The following is a 27,387-nucleotide window of genomic DNA, read 5'->3' on the forward strand; positions in this document are numbered from 1 at the left end:
TGCAAATGTTGATCTGACATCGGAAAAAGAATGTCAACATGAAGCTAGCAGGTGTAAAGATGGCTAGATTATAATCCAGTGTTTGAGTTTGGTTTTGGCACCTTACCCGTTTCATAATCCTGAACCTTTTCTTGTCTGTCCTCCAGACGGCGTGGATCCCGTCACACCAGAAACCGAATCAAGAGCAAAGCAGTGCAGCAACAGCAGGAAGAGTCGGGGGGGGGGGGGGGTGTCAAACTCAAAGCCGCCTTTAGGTTGTGGACCCTACTGGACTGGACATCCTGAAATATTCAACATATATTTATACATATTGGAAGTATTAAAAACATGAAAAACTTTTTTGTCTTTTGACTCCACTCCTTGAGTACCCGCCATTTTTTGATGATTTTTGACTGATCGTTCAGGGCACACAGAATATTATGTTCTATGGCTTGGAACCTACCAAGGGAATGATTATACTCCTCAGCAGTAGAACATGGGTAAGTTTCAGGAAAATATCAGTTCCCAACTAAAAAAAAAAAAAAAATTGTGAAAAAAAACAATTATACCAACATACACCAAAACACAAAAACGTTTTTTTTTTTGCATCAAAATAATTTATTTACAAATACACCATAAACTATTTACAATTTGCAGTATTGGGGGGGGTTGGATCATGTAACCACTCTTTTTAGTCCGGTCCATGAGGCGAGCCAATTGAATTTTTACTTTCCCAACAGTTTCGCAGGCGGGATAAAATTGCAGTACGGGCCATATTTGGCCCCCAGGCCCTGAATTGGACACCTATGCATTATAGATTGCCATGTTTTTTTGTTTTTTTTTTGTCCACTGGGGTTTACAGCAGGTTATAATATTAGTGAATAAGGCGGTGCTTCTTGTCAAGACAACTGAGTGCAGTGGCGTCATTTTTCCCGACCGAACTTGAGGTCTTCCATTTCTTCATAATGTTCTTTGGGAACCCAAGAGATAGAACATGTTTAGTCCCAAATCTGGCTAGTCTTTTGCTAGGTTTGCTAGTGTGTGTATGCATACAGCAGCAGTTGTAAACATCACCACAGTGGACAGAAAGCATAAGCCAACAAAAAGCCACGGATGACAGAACAAGTGTAGTTCCTGCTCAGGGTGAGCATTTCAAGGGGCCTGACCTGTTTATGTAATCGCCGGACACTTAAAAGCTTAAATCATCAGAAAAAGTGTCCTACTTATATGAGCATTATAAAAAGGCACTGACTTGTCATACCAGATTTCACCACAGAGTGACGCTGTTTCTCTCCGTGAATGAGTCCCACCAAAAGGGACTAATAATACGTACACGTTCCCACCAGGACTGCTGACATGAGAAGAAGCAAGAAGAAGCTCACTTGACTCCATCATCATGCGGCGTTCCCGTCTTCTCAACTTCTCTCTTGTCACTTCCTTTCAGTTTTTATAAGATACTCGATTCCGAGGCCTCCGGTTAATGCTATTCCAAAGAGGCTTAGTGTGAAATTATCAACCCGTGTGTGAATAAGACACCTTGTTTGAGAGAATTAAAATAAGCCCGTCAGTGTGGATGCGGTTCTTCCCGGACGGGAATTCTTTGAATGTATACGACTGTTTATTCCAGGTCACTCGAGACTTAGACGAGCTAATGAACTATATTTGTTTACCAGCACAAGCCCACTACAAATTTTGTTCTGTATCTGGTCGTATGAGGACAATGCTAACCGTAAAGTACAGTATGTTTTAATCGGCCATCCATTCATTTTAAACACTACTTAAAAAACTAAATTAATAAATTAATTTAAAAAAAATAAAAAAATAATAATACACATAAATAAATAAATAAAATAAATTTACATAAAACAATTAAAAACCTGTATTATGGAAAGCAGGAAGTGAACAAATGGTCGTATGAGGACAATGCTAACCGTAAAGTACAGTATGTTTTAATCGGCCATCCATCCATTTTAAACACTAATTAAAATATAAATAAGTAAAGAAAAATAATAAAAAAAGAACAAAATAATAAATAATAAATAAAATTAATCAAATTAAAAAAAATGGAAAGCAGGAAGTGAACAAAAGTAACAGTTACTGATTGTAAAAGTTTGCTTCTTCCTACTTCCTAGCGTTACCTATGCTTAGCTTAAAATTTTTCTAAAAATAACAATTTTTAAAAACGAATTAAAAAAATAAAACATTACAAAATAAAAAAAAGTAATAAATAAAAATACAATTTTAAAAATAAAAAATAACTTAAACTATATTAGGAAAGCAGGAAGTGAACAAATGTAACAGTTACTGATTGTAAAAGTACCAGATGGAGGGGTAGGATTTAATAAGCTTTGCTTCTTCCTACTCCTTTTGGACATGTGGAACTGTGAACTGATTATGGGATGCATTCAATTGTAATCTGATGCATGTTCAAATGAAATTAAACCATTACCATTATCCTCAATAGGGTCATTGGGATGTATGCTGGAGCCTATCCCAGCTGACACCCTGGTTATGTTTACATGCTTTCCATAGTCAAACATTCTAAAAATCAGCCCCAAAACTCAAACACCGTCACTCTTTTTGCTCAGTTTGATTAAAACTTTATCAAAAAAAAAAAAAAAATGAAATCACAAACGTGGAACAAACCATTGTGACGTTTCGTCAGTGTAGCGATCTCGATGTTAAAGTTGACTACGACGATTGCAGCATTTCATCGAGGCTTTTATCGGCATGGCATGTTGTTGTTTTTAATGTGGATGTACATTAAAAGAAATACTAAAAACATGCAGAGAACCCGCCCCCCTTTTCTGCATTTTGATTGACAGATTCATCCTTTTGGGAATTTTGCTCGCCCCAAAACGTTATGTCACAAGTTGTTCACGTTCACCGTAGCACGGAACGGAACGTTCCACGGCATCATCTGGGAAGGTATTCCCCAGGAAGTCCGCTAAAGTTCCTGCTCTGCAGAGCCTGGTCGACGGTACGAATGAAGGAGTCGATGGTTTGCCTCATGCGAGGGGTGAAAGGGTCAAAGGGTGGCTGCCGGGTCCCCGGACGCTTGAAGTAGCCATCTTGATTGTTCTGGGCGCAAATCAGCCGCTCCTCGCTGGGGGTGACGTTCAGGAACGCCGTGATGAGGCGGAGCTGAGGGAGGAGCGCTCTTTGCAGCTCCTCGTAATGGACCACCAGGAGGCGGCGTCCGAACTTCAGCCAGCTCAACGCGTGGGACGCCCACCAGGGGGCGTAGCTGGAGACGAATTCTGGCCATTCTGTGTTTACAAGAGGGGGTAGTTGTTGTCAGAAGTACTTTGTGTATTACAGTACAGAACTACAGTACTACCTTTGCTCTTCCATTGAGCGTCCGTCGCGTGACCAAGATGTCCGGCGCATTTGCGGTTAAATTCCGCCATAAGCGATCGATAAGGGTTCCGGATCAGCAGAATGGCAGAGTCGTACATTTCGATTTCTCTCTTCCCGCTTTCATGCGTCTTCACGCAAATACTGCGTCCGTTCCTCCAGAAGTCTTTCTCTCCTTTGAAACCTGGCGGCGGTGAATAATAATAATAATCATCATCATAATAATCATCACCTGCGAGGCGACACCGCACGTATTTTCCCGCACCGCACCTCGGCTGTATAAGGTGCCGTCGAAGTAGAAGCTTCCGGTGTAGTAGCCTGTCATGAGTTCGATCAAGTGTCGGACCCAAGTGTTGCCTGCTCCGGGAAAACTGGAGAGAGCCACCAGAGAGCTGGACTTCTGAGGGAGAAACATTCTTTCCTTACACCTGGAATCTGGAAAAAAACATTTTGTAGTATCACCACAAGATGACAGTACAACCACAAAAAAACTCACAATATGCAGTACAATTATACAGTGTGTGCCCTTTGCTACATCGGTCAAAGAAATGCTGCAAACATTTCACAGACAGATAGATAAATAGACTTTCTTTGGAGCACCGTGATACAGTGTGTGGCCTTTGCTACATCGGTCAGAGAAAGGCTGCTCTTTAATAGTTAAAAAAAGCAGCATTTCAAGAAATGCTGCAAACATTTCACAGACAGATAGATAAATAGATAGATAGACTTTATTTGGAGCACCGTGATACAGTGTGTGCCCTTTGCTACAGTGGTCAAAGAAAAGCTGCTCTTTAATAGTTTAAAAAGCAGCATTTCAAGAAATGCTGCAAACATTTCACAGACAGATAGATAAATAGATAGATAGACTTTCTTTGGAGCACCGTGATACAGTGTGTGCCCTTTGCTACATCAGTCAAAGAAAAGCTGCTCTGTAATAGTTTAAAAAGCAGCATTTCAAGAATGCTGCAAACATTTCACAGACAGATAGATAAATAGGGAGAAACATTCTTTCCTTACACCTGGAATCTGGAAAGACATTTTGTAGTATCACCACAAGATGACAGTACAACCACAAAAAACTCACAATATGCAGTACAATGCTGCAAACATTTCACAGACAGATAGATAAATAGGGAGAAACATTCTTTCCTTACACCTGGAATCTGGAAGACATTTTGTAGTATCACCACAAGATGACAGTACAACCACAAAAAACTCACAATATGCAGTACAATTAATTCCATTAAACAACCTGGTCCTGCCCTATGTGGAGGAGTACTGGAGGAGTACCTCAGGGTCTGGTTTGAGAGTGAGGCAAGGTTGGAACACAAGATTGACAGGGGAATTGAACCCTGCATCAGGGGAAACTCAGGTGGCCTCAAGGCACATCCGACCAATAGGACGCTGTTCTTTAATAGTTCAAAAAGCAGCATTTCAAGAAATGCTGCAAACATTTCACAGACGGTATGAATTGCCTGTGATTTCACAAATTTACAGCGTGACAACCCCAGATCCTACATTTCATAGATAAATAGATAGACTTTCTTTAGAGCACTGTGATGCAGTGTGTGCCCTTTGCTACATCAGTCAAAGAAAAGCTGCTCTTTAATAGTTTAAAAAGCAGCATTTCAAGAAATGCTGCAAACATTTCACAGACAGATAGATAGATCCGCAATACGGTGTGTGCCCTTTGCTACATCGGTCAGAGAAAAGCTGCTCTTTAATAGTTTAAAAAGCAGCATTTCAAGAAATGCTGCAAACATTTCACAGATAGATAAATAGATAGATGGACTTTCTTTGGAGCACCGTGATACAGTGTGTGCACTTTGCTCCATCAGTCAAAGAAAAGCTGCTCTTTTATAGTTTAAAAAGCAGCATTTCAAGAAATGCTGCAAACATTTCACAGACGGTATGAATTGCCTGTGATTTCACAAATTTACAGCGTGACAACCCCAGATCCTAACGTGAAATGCGACTTCGTATTGTATTTCAGGTGTGCTGCCAACTCCCTTGACATCATGAACCAGCTCCTCCCTCGACATTTTGGCCTGGTCTCTCACCTTTCTCACAATAAACAATGGCAAATGCCACTGACTGTTATGGCGGGTGGATACTCCGTGTGTGTAATATCTCACCAAGGACGGGTGTGTGGTACACCTGATAGTACTCCTGCTCAGGTGTCGCTGTAGGTGTGGAGTTCCTGGTGTAGTTCCCACCAGCGTTTTCCATACATTGTTGTTTCGACTGCTGGTGGAGACTGAACAGAGAGGACGTCCATGCACAGAAGCAGTGGGGTTTCTTCATCACAGCCAGTGGGAGCTCCTAGAAATGAGATGCACGCATGCCTTTTATGACTCATCATATTTATTCACAGCATGGATCCATCGTGGCGTTCCTGCACATCCATAATAACGCACAGTGTGAAATAACCGGGGCATGGAAAACTTACTGGGGAAAGTTGAGCATAATTACACAGACACGCCGCACTGTGATAATTAATCACACACGCACGGGTAATATTTATATCAGACATTTCCTTTTTGGGAGAAGACAAAGCAGCATTCGGGGATGTCATTGCACAAATCCACGTTTCTTCTCATTAGAGCGAGGAAAAAGTCTGACATTTTGTCCTTTTGACACGATAAATGGCTGACAATTCACAACAAAAGGTTTGCACTGGTATATTTCGGTGTGATTTTAGGGAATGAATTCAAACCTTGTCTGTGCACGTCTCAATGCAGGACTGTGTGGTCAGGTTGGGTTGGAGCGAATGGACGGGGAAGGTGTCGATGGTGTCCTTCATCAGCCTGAAGCAACCTCGCTGGTGGACATTTCTGACTGTCAACAAAAGAAATACGCAAATATGACCAATCAGTTTCAGGAATAAACGCTAATACTTGAATGAAATTACAGTGGAACCTTGGTTAGTGTGGTTTTTTTTTTGGCCTCGGTTAGCATTTTCCAGTTGGCTTATTTGACATCATGCACTGTTCTTAATGTAAAACTAAAAAAAACTGGCTAATCAGCTCCGTCGCCCGTTTATGATGTCATCAGCAGTTGAATGTGTAGTTATTTGCTAACTAACACAGTTACTAGTCTTTCATGGTTAGCATGAAATTAACGACAATATTGGGACTGTTTTTAATGCCTGTGGATGCAAACGCGTCTCGTCTTAAAAAAAAATGAACTTTTTTTTTTGGTGGGGGGGGATTTGCCCATCATGCATAGTCCTTAGTGAGACATAAACACACGCTTTCTCTCTTATGTGCGTTCTAAAGATATAAAAACAGCTAAAAAGATGCAGCACAGAATGGGAAACACCTATAAAGTAATTCCAGTAAATAATTCCAGTAATATAAAAATAAAAAAATTGTATTACATTATATTATATATTATTTTTTTATACATTATTACATTTTATTCCATATTATTATTATTATTATTATTATTATTATTATTATTTTATTACATGTTATCATGTACTGCATATAAAATCCTAAAATCTTTTGGATAACATTCAAATTTGCATTTTCCAGTTGGCGTATTTGACATCATACACTGTACTTAACGTAAAACTAAAATAAAGCTTTCTAATCAGCTCCGTCGCCTGTTTATGATGTCATCAGCAGTTGAATGTGTAGTTATTTGCTAACTAACACAGTTACTATTCAAGGTCTTTCATGGTTAGCATGAAATTAGCGACAATATTGGGACTGTTCTTAATCCCCATGGATTAAAACGCATCTCATCTCATCAAATATTAACTTTTTTTTGGGGGGGGGGGCAATTTTGCCCATCATGCAGAGATAGTCTTTAGTGAGACATAAACACACATGTCTTTCTCTTTTATGTGCGTTCTAAAGATATAAAAAGATGCAGGAAAGAATGGGACACACCTATAAAGTAATTCCAGTAATATATAAATAAAAAAAATATTACATTATTATATTATATTATTTTTTTATACTTTATTACATATTATTTTTTTATTTTTTATATTTGTTTATTACGTTATGTACTGCATATAAAATCCTAAAACCTTGTTGGAGGTGTTTAATAGCGGGCTTTTTCGGCAGAATAGTTGTGTCCCATTATGTGCGCTAATTATACCTGCCTGTTTTTAGCCGCAATATTGTGTGCTACCATGTGACTTTTTTCACAAGCACAAACAGAAAGCATTTGAGCTACCATGTTATCGACAGGGCATGGATGCGTTCAAGACCCTGCTGGGATGTTGAATCGAGTACAGCCAGGTGGGAATCCATGTGAATTATTTGCAAAGCCGAGCATAACACTCCACTGCAGGCAAGTACCGCATGCATCCTCGCTGGGCATGGGGGGGGTAGGATAAAAAGGGATGGAAGATGTTTTCAAGGATTTGAACATGGCCTGAGGACACATGAGGCTGAAGAGGCTGCGCTCGCTCTTGTTAAGTTGCTTTGTCAGCAATTTGATATCGACATGCTTTGAGGAAGACACCGGAGAGCGCGGAGAGTCAGAAATCATTTCAAAAACCGAAGAAGAAGTCCAGACACTCCGAGTACAGTATGGGTGTTTTGGGTTCTTTGGGGGATTACCTTGATGTTCTTTGCTCAAGAAAGTCAAATTTAATCTTCACTTAAGGGAAGGTTATACTCACATTTCCGGTGACCCGGCAACTGCTCCTGGACCTTATAAATGGAGAGACGTCCCACACCTCCACAGGGTGATCCCCTCTCCCCTCGACACGCCAGACTACAATCCTCCTCGGGGGCCTGCGGGCTATTGATCCTGTTCCCACAGTGGCATTCAGCTCCATACTCCAGACCTGCAAACTGGTACCCACTAACAACACACACACACACACACACAATTTTTGCCAGTTATCGCCTGAAGCAAGGGCGATCAATAACCTCCAGCTATCGGCCTCGGGCTAAGCTGTCCTAACATCCCAGAGGAAATTAGTTAACATTTCAATGTATCGTTTAAGTCAAACCTCCTTTGCTCAAATCTACAGTAGCTAATGTTATATTTATAGCTCCTGCGCCTATGCTCATTTTCGTTGTTCTTTTTCGAAGCACCAATCACCGACAGTCGAGAAAATTTACGTTTATTTATATTTATTATCATTGTATATATTACTAGTGCTCCCAACTCCTTTGACATCACCGACCATCCACCATTCTCACAATCATCCTTAACTCCGGCAGGTGACATCTTGCCTATTCCATTCCAGTCTTGTTCAGGTCTATATATAATTTTGTCCCATCACAGCTCTTTGGTCTTTCCCACCGTGATGGAGATATTTGAATGGAAGAGACTTTATATGACATAGGTGTCTTTATCCACATAATGAGTTGAGATTAGTTTGAGTACTGTAATCCCTCGTTTAGCGTGGTTCATTAGTACCATACCCGAGAGTGATAAGTGAATTTCTGTGAAGTGGGATTGCTTAGTTATAAATAGCGTATTATCCGGATTATAAGTCGCACTTTTTTTTCCTAGGTTGGCTGTTCCTGCGACTTATACTCCAGAGCGACTTATAACTGAAAAAAGTGTTAATGTTCATGTTAGAACTTGCCTTCCAAGAGGAGTAATGTCTGTTTTGGTCAAGTAGTTCGGAAAATAAATTACCTGCAAAAAATGCAACTTATACTCCAGTGCGACTTATGTATGTTTTTTCTACCTAATTATGCATTTTTGGCCTTGTGCGACTTCTAATCCGGAGCGACTTATAGTCCAGAAAATACAGTAATCAACTGAAAAAAGAATCGTTACCGTCCAAATACCGTATTTTCTGGACTATAAGTCGTACTTTTTTTCCTAGGTTGGCTGTTCCTGCGACTTATACTCCAGAGCGACTTATAAATGAAAAAAGTGAACACTGGACACCTTTTCTGTTCATGTTTATTTTTTGTGTAGCTGAATAACCATTGTGTTAGCATATCTTACACCTATTCAGCCTGTTCTCTATTCTTTTATTGTTAGAACCTTCCTAGAGGGCGTAATGTCTGTTTTGGTCAAGTAGTTTGTAAAATAAATTACCCGCAAAAAATGCGACTTATACTCCAGTGTGACTTATGTATGTTTTTTTATACCTAATGATGCATTTTTGGCCTTGTGCGACTTATACTCCGGAGCGAATTATAGTCCAAAAAATACGGTAATCTACACAGTTAGCAATTTTGTCGCTAGATCTGGCGACATTCTCAAAAGTGACTAGTGACTTTTTCCGGGGTTGTTTTTTTTTTGTATTTGGGGACTCAAAATTTAAAGTGTTCTCACTGTTTTGACTCAGATAAAATATTAAAAGTTCTTTTACTGTGTTGGAATTATGTCCAGTTATAAATGAACTAACCAATAATGAATAATTCTAAAAGTAATTACGTTTTTTTTTACTCCCTTTTTTGTTTCGACTTGGGGGTTATGTTCTTTTCCTGCAGTATTTTACAACACCACATGCAAATGATATGCAAAGTAGATACCGGACATCATGTAGCAACATCTAGGACCACCAGTAGCTACTTTTCTACTGAAAAGTTGGCATCTATATAAGAAAGGGTGGAGGAGTGTAGCGTGCAGAAGGTTACGCATCGTAAGGAAATGTTAATGAATACACGCAAAAATTTTAATTAGTTCACGGTGTTATATTGGTACGACTAATTTGTGTGTTTCATGGACATATATCAGGTCTGTGGGGGTGACGATGCTTGGCATAGAGCTACCATAAAAATGATGGACTGTTCATATCTTTGTAATGGGGTGTTTGAGGTTTTTTTTTAACTCTATATATACAACAAATCATTGTGATGTGAAACTGGCTGCCCCCCCCCCCCTCATCTTTATCCTCGGTTCTTGGGTGAAAACAGAGATCTCATCAAAACTGACCTTTCCTTTAGACGCTTCCTCGTAAATTGCTTTGACTTTTTACTTTTCACCAGTTGCAGTAATTGGCCTGCTCGGGTAACGAGCAGGATTTCCCATCCATGTGGATCCGGGGGGTGAGCGCGGGAGCGGTGTGGTTGTACTGAATGCAATAGAAGCGCTAAATCTGCTTCCATCTCGAGTATTAAAAGGTATTAAAAGGACTAATTCCTTTCTTGATTTTGCTTTGACGGAGTCCGACCGCTTCGTGCAGAAATGCTGTCAAAACGCTGAGAAAACGTGTCTCAAGTGTCGACACAAAAAAAAAAAAAAAAGCATGTGAAGGCTGCTCCATCCACCAAACGTTGATGTCATTCCTTCAGGATTTCAAACACACACACATACACCTCTTACTTTGGAGATATCCGAACCCTTAAATGCACTCGCCACTTCTCCACCCTCCCAAACCCGCTTCATCTTTTACTGTCACCAAGCCACCTGGCTCTCCGCTGGCTCAACACACAGGAGGCTTTCATGAAGAAAACTGAGAGCCAAAGCGTTTAGTCAGACAGCGGGGCTTCTGTCGTCGCCCCCCCCCCCCCACCACCACCCCCCGCCGCCATACTCCGAATGGTGGCTCACTGAGAAAGCATTACCTTTCTGAGCAGGTGTCTTGACACAGAGAGCTGGTCATTTTCCGTAGGTCATAAAGCATAATTCCTCCGAGGGCTCGCTTGCTGGCGTTGTGCAGGAAGCAACCAATGTAGGTCCCTGTGTGCGTATCAGAAAATATTATTATTACCAAAACTAAACAATTCATAGTTAATACTACAGAAAACATATTTTTTTGCTTTTTTTTGGGATGCAAATACCCAGTCATCACCGACCATCCACCATTCTCATAATCATTCTATTCCATTTCAGTCTTTTTCAGGTCTATATATAATCCTGTCCCATCACAGCTCTTTGGTCTTTCCCACCGTTATATTTATAGCTCCGGCTCCTACGCTCATTTTCCTTGTTCTTTTTCGAAGCCCCAATCACCGACAGTGGGGATCATTGTATATATTACTAGTGCTCCCAACTCCTTTGACATCACCGATCACAATCATCCTTAACCCCGGTAGGTGACATCTTGCCTATTCCATTCCAGTCTTGTTCGGGTCTATATATAATCCTGTGCCATCACAGCTCTTTGGTCTTTCCCACCGTGATGGAGATATTTGAATGGAAGAGACTTTATAAAACACAGGTGTCTTTATCCACATAATGAGTTGAGATTAGGAGTACGGTAATCCCTTGTTTAGCGTGGTTCATTAGTTCCACACCCGACAGTGATAAGTGAATTTCTGCGAAGTGGGATTGCTTAGTTACAGTAGCTGATGTTATATTTATAGCTCCGGCTCCTACGCTCATTTTCCTCGTTCTTTTTCGAAGCACCAATCACCGCCGACAGTGGGGATCATTGTATATATTACTAGTGCTCCCAACTCCTTTGACATCACCGACCATCCACCATTCTCACAATCATCCTTAACCCCGGCAGGTGACATCTTGCCTATTCCATTCCAGCCTTGTTCAGGTCTATATATAATCCTGTCCCATCACAGCTCTTTGGTCTTTCCCACAGTGATGGAGATATTTGAATGGAAGAGACTTTACATGACAGGTGTCTTTATCCACCATAATGAGTTGAGATTAGAAGTACGGTAATCCCTTGTTTAGCGTGGTTCATTAGTTCCACACCCGACAGTGATAAGTGAATTTTTTGCAAAGTGGGATTGCTTAGTTATAAATATCGTATTTTCTGGACTATAAATGGCAAATTTTTTTCCTAGGTTGGCTGTTCCTGCAACTGTGTATAAACAAATGAATGTTGTATTTTAACATATCTTTTACACAGTTTACTTGTTTTTACTCTGTTTTTCTGTAGTGTCTTTGAGTATTTTGAAAAGCGCTATACAAATAAAATGTATTATTATTATTATTAGTGCGTTGTGCTGCTGCATTGCATCTCCAATAAATTTTTTTTAACCTGCATTTGGGTCCTCATCTCTGCATCCACCACACGACCATGCCGGAACACGGTACCGTATTTTCCAAACTATAAGTCGCACTTTTTTTCATAGGTTTTTCATAGGCTGTTCCTGCAACTTACTATACTCCACAGTGACTTGTACCCCTCGTTTAGCGTGGTTCATTAGTGCCACACCCGACAGTGATAAGTGAATTTCTGCAAAGTGGGATTGCTTAGTTATAAATACCGTATTTTCTGGACTATAAATCACACTTTTTTTCCTAGGTTGGCTGTTCCTGCGACTTATACTCCAGAGCGACCTATTCAGCCTGTTCTCTATTCTTTTATTCATGTTAGAACTTGCCTTCCAAGAGGACGTAATGTCTGTTTTGGTCAAGTAGTTTGGAAAATAAATTACCCGGAAAAAATTTGACTTATATTCCAGTGCGACTTATGTATTTTTTTTCTACCTAATTATGTATTTTTGTAATAAAAAATTGTCATATTGTCATAATTGTCATATTTTTGTCACACTTTTTTTCATAGGTTGGCTGTTCCTGCGACTTATACTCCAGAGCGACTTATAAATAAAAAAGTGTTTATGTTACAGAAAATACGGTAGTCTACACAGTTAGCGATTTTGTCGCTAGATCTGGCAACATTCTCAAAAGCGACTAGTGACTTTTTCTGGGGTCGTTTTTTTTTGGTATTTGGTGACTCAATATTTAAAGTGTTCTCACTGTTGTGGCTCAGATAAAATATGTTGTTTCAGGGATGCAAATACCCAGTCAATCAAAGGTCACCGACAACGCAAACGTTCACATACACTGTATGGAACTGAATCCGCACACGTTGATTTAGCTCTCGTTTGAATGTTGGATGCCCCACTCAAGGAGTAAGTGTTGATTTACACATCTTAAATTTGACTTGGCTATGCACCAGGCTGCCTTTGTCATCACTCTGGCACTAATCATTCCCTCAAACAGCGCCAGCACGGCCTTCGCATCAACAGGTACAGTGTTCTCGCAGTAATTATACACACCGGCGTGTGTGGTGAAACATAATATCCAGCTTTGCTTCATTTATTATCCCGTACTTCATTCTTATTCCTGTAATACAGACAATCTATTTGCTTGTACGGCAATCAAAATGACCCCACAGTGTGCGGTAATGCATTACAGGACAAGATTAAAGCTCCATATACATGTGAAGGGCGGCACGGTGGACGAGTGGTTAGCGCGCAGACCTCACAGCAAGGAAACAGGGGCTCAATTCCACCCTCGGCCATCTCTGTGTGGAGTTTGCATGTTTTCCCCGTGCATGCGTGGGTTTTCTCCAGGTACTCCGGTTTCCTCCCACATTCCAAAAACATGCTAGGTTAATTAGCGACTCCAAATTGTCCATAGGTATGAATGTGAGTGTGAATGGTTGTTTGTCTATATGTGCCCTGTGATTGGCTGGCCACCAGTCCAGGGTGTACCCCGCCTCTCGCCCGAAGACCGAGCTGGGATAGGCTCCATCAACCCCTGCAACTGATTATTTTGTAATCAGCAAAATAACAAAAGTGCGACTTGTGTATGTTTTTTCCTACCTTATGATGCATTTTTGGCCTTGTGCGACTTATACTCCGGAGCAAATTATAGTCCAGAAAATACGTACACAGTTAGCAATTTTGTCGCTAGATCTGGCGACAATCTCAAAAGCGACTAGTGACTTTTTCTGGGGTCGTTTTTTTTTTTTTTTGGTATTTGAGGACTCAAAATTTAAAGTGTTCTCACTGTTTTGGCTCAGATAAAATATTAAAAGTTCTTTTACTGTGATGAAATCATGTCCAGTTATAAATGAACCAACCAATAATGAATAATTCTAAAGGTAATAAAAAAAAATTTTTACTCCCTTTTTTGTCTCTCATAAGGGGGTTATGTTCTTTTCCTGCAGTATTTGACAACACCACATGCAAATGATATGCAAAGTAGATACTGACATCATGTAGCAACATCTAGGACCACCAGTAGCTACTTTTCTACTGAAAAGTTGGCATCTATATAAGAAAGGGTGGAGGAGTGTAGCGTGCAGAAGGTTACGCATCGTAAGGATATGTTTTTTTTTATTTTCGTAAGGAAATGTTAATGCATACACGCAAAAATTGTAAATAGTTCACGGTGTTATATTGGTAGGACTAATTTGTGTGTTTCATGGACATATATCAGGTCTGTGGGGGTGACGATGCTTGCTGGATGCTCTGGTAAAATAGAGCTTCCATAAAAATGATGTGCGAACCTTGGTGTGAGCACTACCTATCTAACATAGCCGGGGGGCGGGGGGGTAGGTCATTGCTTTAATCAAAACGAAGACGAAGCCCAAGGCATTTGCAGCTGGGCCTAATGGAGGGAAGCGGCCCAAACTATCAGGGAGCATAGAAATGAGTGTGGTCAAGCCTGACACTGCGCTGCCTTCTTCAACACTCAGGACAGATGGCAGAGTAGGACGGGGCTCTTCCTGGCAGCATCGGATGAAGAATACTAACAACATTAACCACCTATAAGGGCGTGTGGCGACGCCAATAAACAGTATAATGTGAAATGTGTGCATTTTTTTGGACCTGCTCAAACAGGAGATCATGGAGATACGAATAAACAAATCAAATCTCCGCTAATGAACGACTCTTTAATAATGATAATGGTTTAGATCAAGGGTCTCAAACACGACACTAGTGTGAGGCCCCCCGCCTTGATATGAAAGTTTAATGTTAGTGCGGCCCGTGCAAGTTTGATATGGATGCTGTATGGTATCATGTACCCAGAAAAAAATATTACGTTTGATTAATGTTCATGTTAAAGGTTAAATAACTGTTAATAGTTATCCTCCCTATCCGTGTGGAAGTGGTAAGTTTTTGGCTATTTAAGTTTAAAGGAAATAACTTGAAGGCTACCGTTTAGGTTGCTAGCTCTCTAGTTTGCGAGTTAGCATGTGTCTCAAGACCCTGCAGTTGCGCAATATGTTGTAAATAAAAAGAGTATAAATGTGACTATAGTCGTGTTTTGTCATGTCTACAGGGCTCTAATAATGCTTTGTTCATTTTAATCTGAAAAAAAATAATTTGTCAACCCACCAACTATATGTGGTTTCTTAAGTTTTTATTATTATTATATTTATTTATTTATTACTGATTGATTGATTTTCTTTATTCTTGATTTGTTTATTTATTTTTCGTCTTATTTTGTGTAGAAAAATAAAAAGTAAGATATTTGAGAACAGTGGAAAGTTTTTTTTAATTTTTTTTGTTTTTAATAAATGCGTTTTTTTGTTTTTTTTTGGAAAACCTGATGCGGCCCAGTCTCACCCAGACCCGAGCTCCAGTGGCCCCCAATTAAATTGAGTTTGAAACCCCTGGTTTAGATGATCTCAGAATCATCACAAAAGGCAGAATTAGATGTTTTACACATGACCGAAAATGAGTCGGAAACAGCCAAGCTTATCAGTGATGCGGAGACAGTTATCAAACCACAGCAGACGCGGTCTCATTACATGCTGTGCTGACCTAGAACCAGGGTCAGAAAACTCGGAAACTCCAATTATCCAGCATGTAGCCCCTATATCTTATTTGTGTGTGCCAATAAATTAAACACAACTATTGCAAAACCATGCAAAAAAAAAAATAAAAATGCAGGATTTGCATCTGCGGTGCAAAAATTGTACCGCATTCTTGCAACCACGACCTTCACGTATCCCTTTGTGACTTTTACTGATGATGTGTAGTTACCACATACAGGAATTTGCGACTGATCCCTGTAAGATATTTAGTTCCCTCCAGCAGACAGAATTATATGCCTATTTTTTTTTAGTGTGTTTTATTGCTATGGGTAGAGCAATCTTTACAATCTTTATACAGCAGGTTTTAGTACATGTTTTCCATAAGGTAATGACATGTATTTGATGTGCGCATACATAAAAAAATACTGTATGTCACGATTAGCTTCACCCCCTCTTAGTTTTCCTCTTTTTCCTCTGTTCATGGTTCATGCCCTTATTTTGTATTCACTTCCTGTGTTGCTCTGTTCGGTTTTCAGTTGCTTTCAAGTATCTCCCGCACCTGTTTCCAATTTTCTGTGATGTCTATTTAGTTCAGGTGCGCGCTCTTTTAGTTGTTGGGTCATTGTCGTTTTTTGTTTGGACATGCTCTCCATCGCTACCGCCACCCTCTGGAACTCTTTGCCCCATCCTAAAAACCCTAAAAATAACTAAAAACCCACCTCTTTAAATCTGTTTTTAATGTCTAACTTTTTATACCTGACTGCTGTGCCCCGCCCCGCTTTTACTCATGTTTTAACTGTGTATAAACCAATGAATGTTGTATTTTAAAATATCCAGGGCTCGACAATAATGATGTACTGATGGCCCGGGGCAAGTTAAAACAAAATTGGGGCAAGTAAATCCAATCAGTGATATTCCCGTCGGGCAAGTGTACTTTGGCATGCCATACTGCCAAGAGTTTTTTTTTTTAAAAGCGGTTCTTGTTGGGTGTTGGTAAAACACGGACTGCGTAATTCCGGTGGTAATTTGCAAACCAATCCTTGCAAATCTTGAAATGGACCAATCAGAATCGTTTATTTAGACCGCCGTCCGTAGTCCACAGTCCGCGTTTTACCCACACCTGTTCTTGTTCGTGATCGTTTGACTACGAAAACATCTATCATGGCGTCCCTGCCAACATGGTCTACATCAGGGGTCTCAAACACGCGGCCGGCGGGCCAATTGTGGCCCGCAGGACACTAGTTTGAGGCCCCTGCCTTGATATGAAAGTTTAATGTTTGATATGGATGCTGTATGGTATCATGTACCCAGAATAAATTATTACGTTTGATTAATGTTCATGTTAAAGGTTAAATAACTGTTAATAGTTATTCTCCCTATCCGTGTGGAAGTGGTAAGTTTTTGGCTTTTTAAGTTTAAAGGAAATAACTTGGAGGCTACCGTTTAGGTCGCTAGCTCTCTAGTTTGAGAGTTAGCATGTGTCTCAAGACCCTGCAGTTGCGCAATATGTTGTAAATAAAAAGAGTATAAATGTGACTATAGTCGTGTTTTGTCATGTCTACAGGGCTCTAATAATGCTTTGTTCATTTTAATCTGAAAAAAAAATTGTCAACCCACCAACTATATGAGGTTTCTTAATTTTTAATTATTTGCTGTTTTATTATTATTATATTTATTTATTACTGATTGATTGATTTTCTTTATTCTTGATCTTATTTTGTGTAGAAAAATAAAAAGTAAGATATTTGAGAACAGTGGAATGTTTTATCAGAGCTTTTCTTGTAGAAAATCGGAACCAAAGCAAAGTTTATTCATTTTTCTGTTTTTAATAAATGCGTTTTTTTTGGGGGGGGGGGACCTGATGCGGCCCAGCCTTGCCCAGACCCTAGCTCCAGTGGCCCCCAGGTAAATTGAGTTTGAGACCCCTGGTCTACATGGTCCAACAACTTGTGAAGGAAAACAGCAAAAAGTGATGAAACAGTGCCTCCTAAACAAGTATTTTATTAGCGGCAGCAAATCAAATGATGGCACAGGTGAGTGAATCACATTGCTGTGACAATTTGAATTTTTCACAATAAAACACCACCGATTAGATCCAATACCAAAGTGCTGATTTTGCACAATCTAGCGCTTCCATTTCTGTGTATTTTTCTCACCTTTTGCTTCACAAATTATTGTTTGACCATTGAGCATTTTTTTCTGGATTAAAAACACTTTACTAGTACACAAATGTGTCTATTCAATAATGTTTCATTGTGGTGCACAACTTATAAATATCACTGCTTGTGTAAGGTAGTATGGCATGTCATGTTAACATACATCTCCACAATTTTTCAGACATTCCTCCAAATACAATGCATATAATTTTACATGGGGCAAGTTCGGGCAAGTAGTTCTCACCTTAAGGATTCCCCATGGGCAGGTCATTTTTGTTTTTAATGTAGAACCCTGAGGTGTTTTACAGACTATTTTTGATTGTTGTGGTAATACGGGACTATGTGTGTTCCGATACTACTGAACACATACTTTTCTTTCTAGATACGGACGATTCAGTCTTTCAAGAGACGGTTGGCAACCATACAAAGTATAACCAATATTCCCACACACAGTAGATCTTGGTAATTAAAGTTCTGGCTTATATGTGTTTTATATAAGCACCTTTGCCAGATGGCAGTTACTAAACTGATCTCTTTCCTCCCGACAACATTTTTCATCTGTATTACTCCTCAGTGACCGGGCAATTGTCTACTCCCTAAAAAAGGATTTAGGGATCGTGTAGGATGCATTTAAAGTCTGAGCCAGGAGAGCAAATACATTGAATTCATCATCTGTAGAGCAAAAAACACAGACAGGCACTTTAAACCAGAGTACATCTTCAAGGATACTATGAAGAACTCACGTCATGGAAAAAGCTTCTAAACAGGAACTTGAACTGTCTGTCATAATTACTAATGCATATTCCTACTCATGACGAAGAGCCACTGAATGCGAATATTCGTGAATAAAAATGGTGTGAATGTTCTCAGGACATGATCACCTGCTCAGCAGTGAACAAAATGAAGAATGTTGGGAAGGTGCTATGTGAAGCCCTTGTTTTACCTCTGCTCCAGGCTGTCTTCACACACACACACACACACACACACACACACACACACATACGTCGAAACATCTAAACAAGAACAAAAAAACTAAACACTTTATTTATTATTCATGAGTAGAAAACACTGCCTCAGCCTGCCTTACCAATAAGACTTAATCTCATTTCTTCTAAGCCTAACTCTATTTATATTCTATTTTAGACCAGTGTCATAGTTAACTTGTCAACAAAGGTGCACACTAGGGGTGTTACAAGACACCCAACTCAAGATTTTAACATTCATTATTAATCCCAAACGGGAATAACGGGAATTTGGCTTTGAAATAATCTTTTTCCCTCCTAATTTCAAGTACATTACCTTATATTACCTTACCTTATATTACCTTATATTACATTGCTCCTCGTTAGGCTCCCTGTGTGTGCATGCGTATGCTCACAGCCCCGCCTCCCCCCACATATATAAAGCAACTGTATTACTAATCAGAGGTCTCACTCCGTTTTTCTATGGAAGGCTGTTGTTTCATGAATCTAATGCTATTTTGGCCACCTCCTCATTAACAATGGTTATATCACCTCGTACTTCGGTACATTATTTAAAAAAAAAAAAAAACAAAAAACCTTAAACCCTATTATGGAAAGCAGGAAGTGAACAAATCCTCCTTTTGGACATGTGGAACTGTGAACTAATTTATGTGATGCACTCAATTGTAATCTGATGCATGTTGAAATGAAATAAAACCATTACCATTACCATTAATTTCAAGTATATTACCTTGCATTGCTCCTCATGAGGCTCCCTCGCAGCACTGTGTGTGTATGCGTATGCTCACGGCCCCGCCTCCCCCCACATATATAAAGCAACTGTATTACTAATCAAAGGTCTCACTCCGTTTTTCTATGGAAGGCTGTTGTTTCATGAATCTAATGCTATTTTGGCCCACTCCTTATTAACAAACGGCTGTAGCTTTTTCAAGTCTGACGGACACTTTTTCCACACTTGATGTTTCTTTCTACAAGGATCATACTAAGTTCCAAGTTAGAGAACATACTAACTCCTTATTTCTAAAATCACAAATACTTAAACTTGCTGATATAGTTAATTTCCAAACAGCTAAAATAATGCATAAGGCTAAAAACAACCAATTACCTAAAAACGTCATCCAATACTTCTCTACAAGAGAGGAGAAATATGATCTCAGGGAAGAAGTACATTTGAAACACTTATATGCTAGGACTACGTTAAAAAGCCATAGCATTTCAGTATGTGGAATCAAACTATGGGATGGATTGAGTAAGGACCTCAAACAATGCACAACGATGAGCCAATTCAAGAAACAATACAAGCAGTTGATGTTTGCTAAATACAAGGATGAAGAGTCTTGAACCAGTCATGATGTGCTCTCTCTATATATATATATATCACTATATTGACACTTACTATGGTACCCATTATGTCATTGGATGGTCATATCATACGTGACAAAAAATAAATAAATAAATAAAAATAATATTTTTTTTTATTTAAAAAAATTTAAATTTAAAAACATAAAAAATAATAATAATAACACTATACTTTACTAAAATATCACTATATTGACAGTTACTATGGTACCCATTATGTCATTGTATGGTCATATCATATGTGACAAAAAATAAATAAATAATAAATAAAAAAATTTAATAATTCTTTTTTAACAAAAACATATTTTTTTATTTTATAACATTAAAAAAAATAATAATAACACTATACTTTACTAAAATATCACTATATTGACAGTTACTATGGTACCCATTATGTCATTGTATGGTCATATCATACGTGACAAAAAATAAATAAATAATAAATTAAAAAATGTAATAAATTTTTTTAACAAAAACATATTTTTTTTTAATTTAAAAACATTAAAAAAATAATAATATTAACACTATACTATAATATCACTATATTGACAGTTACTATGGTACCCATTATGTCATTGTATGGTCAAAAAAAAAAAAACAAAAAACTTAAACTGTATTATGGAAAGCAGGAAGTGAACAAATGTAACAGTTACTGATTGTAAAAGTACCAGATGGAGGGGTAGGATTTAATAAGCTTTGCTTCTTCCTACTCCTTTTGGACATGTGGAACTGTGAACTGATTATGTGATGCATTCAATTGTAATCTGATGCATGTTCAAATGAAATAAAACCATTACCATTACCATCATTAAAGGCCACTTCATAATAGTCCAATCTTTGGCCCTTAGCTATTCCTAAGTGTGTTTTGGCTCATTGTCAAATTGACGAATCCATGACCTGCGACTGAGACCAAGATATGCCACTGGGCAACACGTTTGTCCCCATGATGCTTTGATAGTCTTGAGATTTCATTGAACCCCGCACAGATTAAAGATCCCGTGTGTCAGCCTTAGAACACAAACAAGTCTCTTCCGTGTTTCACAGTCGGTTTGCTGTTCTTTTTTTCTGTATGCTTCATTTTTTTTTTGCTCGGCAAACACAGAGCTGATGTGAGTTGACAAAAAGCCCCAGATTTGCCTACCAAAAGCTTTTTTAGCTTGTCATTATGCATTATGCAAATAACTATTTATTTTTCAGTTCTTAGTTATTTCAGTGACCATTGTGGGTTTTGGGTACAGACGCCTGTACCCACGTTTGGAAGTCATTGGGAATATTGGTTGTTGGGTAGGTAGGCTGATCAGTATCGTACAATTTCCATGGAAAAAATCACATGATCGGCATACACCAATCAATACCTTTTTGCCCTAAAACTGTGCCGTGTGGAACTTAACTGTCAACACATGCCGCAAATACTACCTCTTGTGATCATCAATGCAGATCATTAGCGGTGGAAGACGCAGGGTTCAATTACTTGGAGGACCTAGTAGATCCTCCACCAAGGTGCTCTGATTTTCGAAGTCTCCTTAAAGAAGGAGTTTCATCCTCTTTAAGTTTCACAATACTCTTGGAAAAGTAAAAAATGTGTTTTTGTCTAAATTAAGGTGATTTTATGGTTCACTTTTTCATATCATATCGCATATCTGCAGCAGTGCAGCCAGGAATTCTGTGTCCAGTGAAAGGGACGTCGGAATTGTCCTGACTTTTCCCTGGTCAATAGCCCAATGAATCCACGTTGTATAGGCAGGTAATTAATTATAGAAAGCGAGGTCAAGGGTCAAATAAACTGATTCATGGATAGATACATACTGTAGATAGATACCTTGCTGGTTGCTTTTTTTGCGGACAGGACTTCCATCTTCTGGACTGTCTGGTAATATACTATGAAACCAATGCCGATGCAGGTGTTGGACTCCCAGACTCCGGGACGTCGGCCATTGTTGTCCCACCTTGGCCTTCCCACCAGATGCAGACTGCACCACTGCCCATCTGGAGCGCGCCCTCACACCCAAACTTGCAGTCCACAGTGTAGTCGGAGGCGCAGCGAGCGCGAGTAAAGGCGGCAGCACAGGGAAGCTCGGCTGCGCTACTCTGATGTTGGAGCGCTGCATGAGCAGGATGCTGCCCGCCATAAGGTAGGCGATGCCCAGGCACAGCAGGAGCATCTGAGCTCGCTTCAAGGGGCAGTGCAGCCTGGAGAGCAGCAACGCCATACCGGCTGGGGTTACAGTCTCTCATCCAAGAGGAGGGGCCATTTCATGGATTAGGTGTGAAAATGACAGCTCTGGTATAACCTACTTACAACTTCATTAACTTGGCAGGAAGTGTAGCTTTTGGCAATGTCGCAGACATTTAGTTTCGCTCCTTCGCTGGCACAGAGTCCAACGGTGCCGGTGGAACAATGGATGCGTCACAGCAGAGAGGGATTTAATATCCAAGTCTGTGGTCACCAACTCCAGGATGATCCTTGGGGGAAACACACACACATATACACACATAATATGAACAGCTAAATACGAAATAGCAATATTTTACTATTATTACTGTAAAAAAGTACCGCATATGCCTGGAGGATTAGACACACAGTCCAAGTTGACATATGCGTTCTGTCTTGCAGCATCTTGCAACATCTCCCTTGCTGTCAGCTGTGTTGTTTATTTCACTTCTGCTGTTTGTTTCTAATTCATAATCCACCCTGACACATTACATTATTTTATATACTATTTTTAATCTGGATTATCTTTCTGTGCAGATGTTTCATACTCTGGCAGCAGAGTGATTATCTATATGTACCAGTATCCATGCAATCAGAGACTTGTGAATACGGTCCTTGAAAACACATTAAGTGCTTATGAAGTGGGGATTATTATTACAGTAGTGTGATGAGCTGCTCCATTTGCTTCAATCCGGGAAGAAATTTAGCAATGTATTAAAAAAAAAAGTTCCGGAAATTAAATTTTAAGAACATAAGAAGTCATAGTAACATGAAGGGCCTGATCTACTAAAGGTTTGTGTGCATCTACAGTAAACCTCGGATATATCGGACTCGGATATATCGGAAATTCGCTCACAACAGACGGATAAAAAAGAACCAATTTTTCTGTAATGCATTTCCAATAAAAATTCATTGCATATATCGGATTTTTTATAACGGATTTCGCCTATTTCGGACAAAATCTCCAGTCCCGTTCCAATGCATTTCCATTAAATTTCCCTCGCATATATCGGATGGCCACATCGTGGCGCTCCGATTCGCCGAATCGTGACAGGCCGCTATACGACGTCATTTGCAGCGTTTGCAGCGTTGCCTGCGCGTCCAGGTACATTGGAAACATAGTCAAGGAAGTGCCTTTTTATAACGGATAAAATCCGATTTACGCATATACCGGATATAAATCCGATATATGCGTAAAACGGACATTTTCCGGTATACGCATATAACGGATTTCGCTTATATCGGACAAAACCATTGGGAACAATTGAATCCGATATATCCGAGGTTTACTGTACTATCAGTGTGCACAGTTTTGCGTGTTTGCCTTCTTCATTAGGCTGAACATATACACATGATCAGAATGCGCAAAATACTGCGAGGAGGAGATGCAAATGTAATCATTTAACACCTGCAATGCGATTTATCAAACCTGAAATCGGAAATCAATACCATTTTAGAGCTGCTGGAATGGAGTCGGTCACAAAAAGGGAGTTATGGCATATCTCCTGTGGAAAAAAAAGATCCTTGCAAAACTGCATTTATTATATTATTTTATTTGCATCCTCCACCAAGATCTCAAGTTCCGTGGCTTCAAAACTCATTTTTTTGCTTCCAGCATCTCTGCTCTCCCATTCTCTCCATGGTACCCGCCGGTAGCAGACACAAAATCCTCATTTAAGTAGGACGGTCTGCACTTGTTAAGAATTGTGCAAACAATCACAGTAGATCACACGGTAACAGGTTTTTAGTTTGCCCACACAATTTAGCGCTCGTTATTTGGGATCTTAGCAGATCAGGCCGCTAAACGCGCTAAAAATCAGACCTCCCAGGGTTTGGCCATTCTTGCAAATTGAACCAATCCCCACAAATTATGCTCACCTTTGTCCAATTCCTGCAATTTCACCACACATTTTGACCCACCAAATCAAAGTAGCGCACATCAACTGTCTAACCAAACGTGTCCTTACATCACACACCCACGACAGAGCAGACAGTAAACAATAGGACATGTTTATTTTCCAAACTATTCAAGTGAATTGTTCACAACGCCAACTCAATATCGTTGTGATGCCGCCCATAAACAAGCCCCAACGATGCTGCTGCTGTTTTTATGACATTTATTACATTTTTCTAACAATTCATGGAGTCAGCCATGGCAATGGCCGACTGGGCAGAGTAAGAAAAAGGTCTCCTCTCGTTCTGTGTGGAAGTGGTACATTTTTAGCTATTATATATTGTCCCTGTAGAGATCCCATAGCATGTGCGTAAGTGTTCACGTAAAAGTGATTATAGGGTGTTATTTCATGTCTACAGGGCTCTAATAATGGTTTAAAAAAGTCAAAATCAGTCTATATTCCCTCTATGAAAATAGTCAGTTTAGTCAAATTGACTACTAACTTGCGAAAATTCGACTTGAATAGTCTGGAACCGAAGAATGAGGAATGATTGTACACACTGTAGTTTTTTATATATTCATGAGTATTTGCATTTTTTAGTTCTCTGCATGAATGATTTTTAGCTGTGAAAGTTTTTTTAAAAGCATTTTGACAATCCTAGTGCTTTAATAGGGTGTCAAATATTTATAATATATTCTGTTCTGAATTCATAGACAACAACAATGTGGTTGTGGTTGTCACGTGACTATTTCCCCAAAATGGAGGTGAGTCAAGTAAGCTAGCTCATTTCCAAATGCTTATTTTTTTGCCATTAAACCTAATTTGACACCTTTTAACAATTCTAGTACTTTAATATGGTGTCAAATATTACAAGATTCTGTTCTGAAATCATAGACAACAACAATGTAGTTGTGGTTGTCATGTGACTATTTCCCCAAAGTGGAGGTGAGTCGGGTAAGCTAGCTCATTTCCAAATACGTATTTTTTTGCCATTAAACCTAATTTGACACCTTTTAACAATTGTAGTACTTTAATACGGTGTCAAATATTACAATGAAATTCTTCTTACTATAGTTTTCTTATTAATACCTAGAAACTAAGCTGCACAATATTCCCCCAAAATGGAGGTGCGTCCGGTAAGCTAGCTCTAATACAAAATCATATTTTCTGCCATTTAAATTCATTTTTTAGCAATTCTAATACTTTAATTGTGTGTTTAAATATTACGATTCAACTCTTCTTACTATGTTGCTTCAATTAATTGACGTAAAACAAGCTAGGAACGTATCGCTATCTGTGTTTTAGCCTTAAAATTGCTATGAAAAAGCCTGATGGTATATGCTCATATTCTTTGCTTCCGTACTTGAAAGTACATACTACACAGAAAAGTGGTATATCGCTCATTGTTTGACTTTAAAAGGATTCTTATAGCTTCAGGTAAAAATCAATTTGTGACTTGAAACCCGTTTCAAACAAGTTTCCATTAAAACAAATAAACAAAAAAATCTAAATCATCCTGTTTATCTCGCACCCTCAAAAAGTAGGGGTGTTCCCTTCCCTTCCCTTCCCACGGAAGCAACAGTTTGCCGAACAAGTTGGTTGAAGTCCAGGTTTGATCGGATTAGAGCAAGCTGGCAGCATTATAAGATGGTGTTTCTGGTTCATTGGAGCAGACCCATGTAAAGAATCACAGGTCTGCAGTCTTTCCATCCCTCCTCACAATTCACAAAACACAACATCTTTTTTTTTTACCTTCGATGGCCGACATGCACGCAGGATGTGAGCGATGACGTCGTCAGTTTATATGTCGTCGTGGTTGATATTCCTGTAAAAAATGTTCCTCCTGCAGCTCCCTAGCTTCCCAAAGCAGCGTTTATATAAGCTCTCAGCCTCCCTCTCTCTCTCTCTCTCTGTCTCTCTCTCTTTTCTCTCTCTCTCTCTCTCTCTCTCTCTCTCTGTCTCACACGCACACACGCTTGTTTTCTTTCAATCGCTTTGAGACGCTTTGCACGGTGTGTGTGTGTGTGTTGGGGGAGTCAGACCAATTTGCATTGGTGATGCGTACGCGTCATCGCCCCTCCACTGTCCAAAAGGCTGAGTAGCGTCCAGCAGTCCTTTAGCAGCGTGCAAGGTGCAGTACATGACACTGACACACCAAGTGGCTCCACCATGAGGTATAAAAAACTAACACAAAACACAACAAAGAAATAGCACAGCTTCTCTGTTATTTTATTGGAAAGTGAACAATATATTGTGTTTACATGAAGCAACGGCGAAGAAGATGAGTCATCAATGATGCCTGAGTCGACCACAAGTGACCCAGTGGACTTCTTTACATTTCCGCACCAAAGACGGCCCTCCTCGTGACCTTCAAACGTATCCTTCAAAAGCCCTGACGGCCAAGATTCGAGTGTCTGTGTGGCATTGATGTGCAGTCAGGGGAAGGCAGGTGAAAAACAAAACAATAACACCATAAAAACACGTATTGATATTTCTCCATTGAAGTATATTCAGTTTCTTAACTTTTCCTTGACTAAAAAAATCACTGAATTTGCTAATTTCTGGATCCCTGTCAGTTCAGTGGAAGCAACAATATAACATTTATTATACACTATGACTTTGAACACCTCATGTAATGTCATTATTCCTGCTAATCGGACAATAATAAACAAAAAACGTTTTTGCATCCTGAAGGTGCTTGTTACTGCTGTTTTTCCAAAATCCAGCATTTCTCTAGCTAACTAGCAGCCTTAGCTAGTACATAGTCAAATGCATCCAAAATATTTGTATTCTCTGCTGAATAAATGAATGATTTTGACTGCCAAGATGGAGGATTACATGCCCCCGGCTCACCAAGAGGTGACCGAACTTTTACAACAAAGTATCAGAAGTTTGGAGAAAGAAATGCTTCATGTACTTAAAAAATACAAATACTGCACTGAAAAAACACAAATGTTTATTATACACATGAAATAGCAGTCAACTTTACACTTGTTTTACCCAATATAGTAGACATCATAGGAGAAAATAAGACATATAGAGCATAAATAAG

General features: G+C 39.4%; 1 protein-coding gene across 1 annotated transcript; it reads right to left on the reverse strand.

The window, feature by feature from the left end:
- Positions 1-592: 592 nt before the first annotated feature.
- wscd1b (WSC domain containing 1b) lies at positions 593-26,296 on the reverse strand. Its single transcript, XM_058087720.1, has 9 exons — positions 26,088-26,296; positions 22,048-22,691; positions 10,836-10,950; positions 7,976-8,160; positions 6,053-6,174; positions 5,472-5,658; positions 3,607-3,771; positions 3,320-3,520; positions 593-3,248 (listed from the first exon to the last, which is right to left on the reverse strand). Exons 2-9 carry the CDS (start codon positions 22,436-22,438, stop codon positions 2,896-2,898), a joined length of 1,719 nt encoding a protein of 572 aa, XP_057943703.1. The 5' UTR covers positions 22,439-22,691; positions 26,088-26,296; the 3' UTR covers positions 593-2,895.
- Between the last annotated feature and the right edge of the window lie 1,091 nt (positions 26,297-27,387).

Source organism: Doryrhamphus excisus, chromosome 11, assembly GCF_030265055.1.
Source record: "Doryrhamphus excisus isolate RoL2022-K1 chromosome 11, RoL_Dexc_1.0, whole genome shotgun sequence".
In the NCBI taxonomy this organism is placed as follows: Eukaryota; Metazoa; Chordata; class Actinopteri; order Syngnathiformes; family Syngnathidae; genus Doryrhamphus; species Doryrhamphus excisus.

Bases quoted from the DNA above. Each gene is read 5' to 3' on its own strand.
- wscd1b (XM_058087720.1), bottom strand. From the start codon at position 22,438: ATGGCGTTGCTGCTCTCCAGGCTGCACTGCCCCTTGAAGCGAGCTCAG. The intron at 8,161-10,835 runs GTAATGCTTTCT...GTGTGTTGTTAG, and splicing joins CAAGACACCTGCTCAGAAAG to TGGGTACCAGTTTGCAGGTC. The intron at 5,659-6,052 runs GTTTGAATTCAT...TCTCATTTCTAG, and splicing joins TTGAGACGTGCACAGACAAG to GAGCTCCCACTGGCTGTGAT.